Source organism: Otolemur garnettii, unplaced genomic scaffold, assembly GCF_000181295.1.
Source record: "Otolemur garnettii isolate 467f Iridium unplaced genomic scaffold, OtoGar3 scaffold00038, whole genome shotgun sequence".
Lineage (NCBI taxonomy): Eukaryota > Metazoa > Chordata > Mammalia > Primates > Galagidae > Otolemur > Otolemur garnettii.
In genome coordinates this window covers 5,390,847-5,397,282 of record NW_003852433.1, presented here as the reverse complement: position 1 = coordinate 5,397,282, position 6,436 = coordinate 5,390,847, and the positions used below count along the sequence as shown (strand labels likewise).

Genomic DNA, 6,436 nt, shown 5'->3' with positions numbered 1-6,436 from the left:
TTTTGCAGTTTTTGGCCGGGGCTGGGTTTGAACCCGCCACCTCTGGCATATGGGGCTGGCACCCTACTCCTTTGAGCCACAGGCACTGCCTATGTATTATATATTCTGCATATGAATCACTTGGTTGCAAATACTGTCTCCCAGTTTGTGGCTTTTCCTGAGTTTATTACATTTTCTTTTCTTTTCTTTTTTTTTGAGACAGTCTCACTGTCACCCTGGGTAGAGTGCCTTGGCTTCATCATTGCTCACAGCCACCTCAGTCTCTTAGGCTCAAGCAATCCTCTTGCCTCAGCTTCCCAAGCAGCTGGGACTACAGGTGCCCACCACAATGGCCAGCTAATTTTTCTGTTTTTAGTAGAGACATGGTTCTTACTCAGGCTGGTATCAAACTCCTGAGCTCAAGTAATCCTCCTTCCTCAGCCTCCCAGAGTGTTAAGATTACAAGCATGAGCCACTGCACTCAGCCTTTCTTTTCTTTTCTGTTCTTTTTTTTAGACAAATTCTCACTCTTTTTGCCCATGCTAGAGTGTCATGGTGTCAGCCCAGCTCACAGCAATCTCAAACTCCTGGGTTCAAGCAATCTTCTTGCCTCAGCCTCCTGAGTAGCTAGGACTACAGGCACCTGCCACAACACCCCTCTACTTTTTGTATTTTTAGTAGTAAAGATGGGGTCTTGTTCTTGCTCAGGCAGGTCTTGAACTCTTGAGATCAAGAGATTCTCCTATCTTGGCCTCTTGCAGTACTAGGATTACAGGTATGAGCCCCTGAACCCAGCCTATTATGATATTTTCTTTCTTTCTTTTTTCTTTTTGAGACAGAGTCTTACCATGTTGCCCTTGGTAGAATGCTGTGGCGTCACAGCTCACAGCAACCTCCAACTCCTGGGCTTAAGCGATTCTCTTGCCTCAGCCTCCCAAGTAGCTGGGACTACAGGCATCCGACACAATGTCCGGCTATTTTTTGTTGCAGTTGTCATTGCTGTTTAGCTGGCCCAGGCCAAGTTTGAACCCGCCACCCTCGGTGTATGTGGCTGGCACCATAACCACTGTGCTACAGGCACTGAGCCCTATTATGATATTTTCATTCACAGAAGTTTTTCATTTTACTCCAGATACTTTACTTTTTTTTCTTCATTCTTTTCTTTCTTTCTTTCTTTCTTTTTTTTTTTTTTGATACCCAAATATTTATTTTAAAGCATAAATGAGATACTTAAGTTTGGAAATACAGTTTCAATGTATTTGAGTTCATTGCATGTTCTAATTAACTGAGGATTCATAATTAAATATAAACACCAAAATTTTTGCGTTCTAAATTGGAATATATGGTTCAACAAATACATGTCTACTTATACAACAATCTTCATTCTTTTCTTTTTGAAACAGAGTCTACTCCATCACCCTGGGTAAAGTACTCTGGCATCATAGTTCACAGCAACCTCAAATTCATTGGCTCAAGCGATCCTTTTGCCTCAGCCTCTGAAGTAGCCAGGACTATAGGAGTCCGCCACAATGCCCCACTAGTTTTTCCTCTTGCTCATGCTGGTTTCAAACTCCTGAGCTCAAGCAATCCACTCATCTTGGCCTCCCAGAGTGCTAGGATTACAGGCATGAACCACCACATCTGGCCTGCAAATACATTTTTGAATCTGCTTTTATATCATAAGAAATCTCTCAGGACCCTGCGAGGATCAAGGTAATCTGTTGCTTTCTTTCAAAACGTATGAAGTTTTACTTTTCATGTTTAGGTCTTTAGTCCACATGGAATTTTTTTTGTATTGACATGCAATAGGGGTCCAATTTCATTTTTTTCCCTAATAGTTAGCCCAAGTTCTCAGCACAATTTACCAAGCAAGTAGTCCACTATACTGCATCCTTCCATCTCCCCAGATGTAGTGCTTACTCTGACATACACCATGTTCACATGCTGGTTGGTTTCTGGCCTATTTCCCACCCCACCCTCTGTCTCATTTGCCCATCTTATTCTTTTTGGGGATCAGCCTAGTTATGCACATTGGTGGTCATATAGGTGTTCAATTTTCAAAACTTCTTTCAATTTTTCTGGCAAAAATAGTGTTGTGGCTCATCCGACCTTTGCCTTTTTATTAAGGTACAATTTTCAGACTGAGACAGCTCCTGGAAGTCCCCAGCCCTTAGGGACAAGGACAAGCTTCAGGACAATATTGGAACTTTAACACTACAGTAGTTATTGGAGACTTTGGGGTGTTGGTTTTATACATTTCAACTTGGTCGGCGTATTCATGTTACTGGGAAAGTTTCATTTGTTTCCATCCTCCAGAAGTTTCTTTTGTGTATCTCAAAACTTTCTTAATGACCCACATATCATGCCCATTTCACAGATGAGGGAAGAAGTGACTCTAGCCAGCTCTTCCATACCCCTTTGGAACTTTTGCCTCAATCTCCCCTGTCTGCCTCCCAAGCCAATCTCTAGTTCTTTGCCTCCTGCTCTTCGGTCAAGTAGCGAAATGAGGGCCAGAGAAGCAGATGCATGACTTGGCCCTGGCCACATCATGGGTCTGTCGCGCCGCAGCAGAGCAAGAGCCAACCCTTAGGTTTCCAGATGTCCCTCATTCTTGCCCTTCTCGGTCTATGATTATATCTCCGCTACCTCAGGTCTCCCCTTATAACTATCTCCCTAGGATCTCCGCAGTCTCTGACTTCCAGCCCGTCACTAAGACCCGGGCTCCGCCCTCTCTGGCTCCCCTGCCAGCAGGCGCCTTGCCTCTCCGTGGCCACCAGGGGACGCACGCGGCCCGGTTTGGATGCTGGAGCCGCCGAGTGCCCACCCCGTTTCTCCTGGAGCCCCGCCCCGTCCGGCCACGGCTCCGCCCCTCCCGTCACCCCGCCTCGTCCGGCTGTGGCCTCACTGGCTTCTCTACCCCCGCACCCGGCATCCCCGGCACCCTTGTCTCGCCAGCTCCCCGGGTCGGGCCATGGGCCCCGCCGCTCGCCCTCCACTGAGGTCGCCGCCACCTCCGCCGCCGCCCCCGACGCCGCTCCTTCTGCTGCTGCCCCTACTGCCGCTGTGGCTTGGCCTGGCGGGGCCTGGGGCCGCGGCTGACGGCAGCAAGCCTGCGGCCGGGGCGGGGCGGGGCGGAGCCCGAGCCGTGCGGGTGGACGTGAGGCTGCCCCGGCAGGACGCTCTGGTCCTAGAGGGTGTCAGGGTCGGCCCGGAAGCCGACCCGGCACTCCCACTGGGCGGTCGTCTGCTCTTGGTGAGCGCCCCGGAACCATCTTAGCAGCCTCACTTAAACTTCTCTCTCAATCCCTGAATAGACCCTGCACCTAGAACCAGCCTTCATCCTGAACCAAGCCCAACAGTCCTGCGTCCCCTCCCTTGGTTTGCCTAGGCCCCCAACATTCAGGCTTTCAAAACCTGACATCAAAATGCCCTCCCCTCCAAACTCATTCTCCAACCCTAGCATTGCACCCCTTCCTTCGTCCTCCTCCCTGTCTCCCTCTGCTCATGGCCCCTCGCCACACAGATGGACATCGTGGATGCTGAACAGGAGGTGCCAGTAGAAGGCTGGATTGCAGTGGCTTACGTGGGCAAGGAACCGGCCGCCCAGTTCCACCAGGAGAATCAGGGCAGTGGCCTGCAGGCCTATCCCAAGGACTTGGTCCGGCAGGTGCAGGGGATGTTTGTGGAAGAGGAGGGCTGGAGGAAGGGTTCCAAGGCATCTGCCAGAGCCAGTCTACCAGGTGGTCCCTTAAAGAGCTTCTAGAGAACCCCTGAGCCTGGGTTCTCAATTTGGAGAATTGAGTCAGTATGGTGTCAAAGCAGAGAGGGGAGGGAAGGCCACCAAGATGTCAGGAGGCTCCACCAGGCTCTGAGAGTATGGGATGGGGAGTTCCTGATGGGGCCAGTGGGTGAGACTGCCCTGCTAAGACCAGGGAAGGCATAGCATTGTTTGAGTCCTGCAGACAATCTGCAGGGAAGGCAGAAGGATTGAGAGTTTCTCCCCTGACCTCCATAAACTAGTCCAGAGTTTCAATCATTGCAGGACCCAGGAGCTAAGAGCAGCTGGGGCTGTAGGTGACTAGACAGGTGTGCAACCAGGTGTATGCCAGCCTCCTACCTTCTGTCGTCCCACAGATGCGGCGGGCCCTCTTCCTGGGAGCCTCTGCCTTGCTTCTCCTCATCCTGAACCACAACGTGGTCCGAGAGGTAACCTAGAGCAGCTGTGAGGGTGAGCAGGCTGGGGACAGGGAGACCCAGGCCTGCTGACCTCCTTGTCCTCCTGCAGCTGGACATATCCCAGCTTCTGCTGAGGCCAGTGGTTGTCCTCCATTATTCTTCCAATGTCACCAAGCTGTTGGAGGCACTGCTGCAGTGAGTTGAAGTTTAGGGTCCAGAGGATTGGGAACTGGGAGCCTGAGTGCTGAGGATCCCTAAATCTCCCTTGGGCTTAGGGGAACCTGTTGGCCTTAAGACTCTCTTCTCCATAGCTGAAAAATGGGTGAGGGAATGGGGAGGAGTGTGCTAGGGCCTAGAACCTGGAGGTAGCTCTGGGGGCAGAATGACCTGGCCTCAGCATGGAGGAAGCCACCGCCTGATTGGCTCTTCTCTGGGCTTCCAGAATTCCAGGTGTGGCTGATGTGAAAACTGGATATACCAACAGACAGAAAAGACCTGGGGGCCAAAGCAGAAGGCTTGCAGGGGTGACATTCTAGGCATGGGTGTCCAACCCAACACAGCCCACTGGCTAGATGCTGATTTTGTGAGGATTTTTTTTTGCTTATCTGTGGCATTGGATAGCACAAAATGTATGCATGGACCTTTTGTTTTGCTAATCAGCTTTTATTAGTGTTTGTGTATTTGATGTGTGGCCCAAGACAACTCTTATCCTTCCAATGTGTGGCAGGGGGAAAAAAGGTTGAACACCCCTGTTAGGGTATCCTCCCACAGGTTGGCATAGATAGATATGTTTTGTTTCACAAGAGCCCCCCCAATCTGGCCTTTCTGTGACTTTCCCTCCTAGGAGGACCCAGGCCATAGCTGAGATCACCAGTGGAACATCCTTGTCTGCCAACATTGAGTGGAAGCTGACCCTGTGGACCACCTGTGGCCTCTCTAAGGATGGTTCCGGAGGATGGCAGGACTTGATATGCCTGGGAGGTAGCCGTGCCCAGGAGCAGGTGGGTGCCAGCCAATTATATGGGGGAGGCCCAAGTGGGGCCACATACCTGGCCTTCTCTTAACAAATCCTGTGGCCTCTCCCTGCTTCGGTGGCCAGAACAGCTGTTTCTACCCACAGGAGTGAGTGTTCAGTGACATGATGCTGGTGGGCCCTCAGTGCAGCACCTGGCCCAGAGTCATGTGCAGTCAGTGTTCACTGTTGTGTGTTGTCCTGCTCAGACTCCTTCTTTGGTTCTCTACTGATTGCAGACTAAAGTTCAGATTCCTCAGCCCAGCTTTCAGAGCGCTCTTGTGCATTCACCCTAGTTTTCTAGTCTTTTCTTTATGCTCTGGCCATCCTGTGCCCTTACTGTCCTCCACATATGCCTTAGTCTCCTGAAACTGGGCCTTATCTCCACTTGGCCATAGGCGTGGACATCCTTTTTCTCCAGAACCTTTTTCATAACTCATCTTACCAACCTTCTTTAGAAAGTTTCTGTTGTACTGTCAGCTTGAAGTTCCTCTCCCTCTGCTACATCACCTCAGTGCTTTGTCATGCCTTCCCAGAGCTCTTAGGACAGCCTGTGGGTGCTGGTAGATGTGACTTTGTCTCCTGACAGCCAGGCTACATTTTATTGTCTCTTAATTTCCCAATGCTTGGCATCAAGGGGGCTCAAAGGCATTCTGCCCACAAGCTTTTCTTGAGTCCCTACTCTGTGCAGGGTAGGCACACTCCAGCCTCCTGGTGTGCAGCCTCCAAGCAGGTCTTGGCGAGTGTGGGCTGTATGAAGCAGCATCAGGTCATGCAGACTTGGCTTCAAATCCTGACTCTGGGCTGGGCATGGTGGCTCAAGAATCTAATCCCTGCACTTTGGGAGGCTGAAGTTGGAGGATCACTTGAGGCCAGGAGTTTGAGGCCAGTTTGGACAACATAGTGAGGCCCTATTCCTACAAAAAATTTAAAAAATTAACCAGGCTTGGTGGCATATACCTGTAGTCCCAACTATGTAGGAAGCTGGGGTAGGAGGATCACTTGAGCCTAGGAGTTGGAGGCTGTGGTGAGCTATGATCATGCTACTGCACTCCAGCCTGGGCAGCAGAGAGGCACTGTCTCTAAAATAAAACAAAACAAAAACAATCTGACTTAAAGACCTTAGCTGAGGGATCTTAGGCTGAGTGTTTAACCTTTCAGGTCTCATGTTCCTTCTTTTTTTCTTTGAGACGGAGCCTCAAGCTATCCCCCCTGGGTAGAGTGCCATGGCATCACACTCACAGCAACCTCCAACTCCTGGGCTCAAGC

General features: G+C 50.6%; 1 protein-coding gene across 4 annotated transcripts in view; it reads left to right on the top strand.

Annotated features, from left to right (window-relative positions):
* The first annotated feature begins 2,915 nt into the window (after nucleotides 1-2,915).
* Nucleotides 2,916-6,436, top strand: part of RNF215 (ring finger protein 215) — a 7,571-nt gene continuing 4,050 nt past the window's right edge. For all 4 annotated transcript variants that reach the window (XR_002773437.1, XM_023513329.1, XM_012805188.2 and 1 more), the window contains exons 1-5: nucleotides 2,916-3,232; nucleotides 3,503-3,646; nucleotides 4,114-4,185; nucleotides 4,265-4,350; nucleotides 5,000-5,156. Coding sequence is in view for 3 of the 4 variants with exons in the window: in XM_023513329.1 (XP_023369097.1) it covers nucleotides 2,951-3,232; nucleotides 3,503-3,646; nucleotides 4,114-4,185; nucleotides 4,265-4,350; nucleotides 5,000-5,156 (741 nt within the window). In the remaining variant the exon portion in view is untranslated. The remainder of the gene's footprint in view (nucleotides 3,233-3,502; nucleotides 3,647-4,113; nucleotides 4,186-4,264; nucleotides 4,351-4,999; nucleotides 5,157-6,436) is intronic.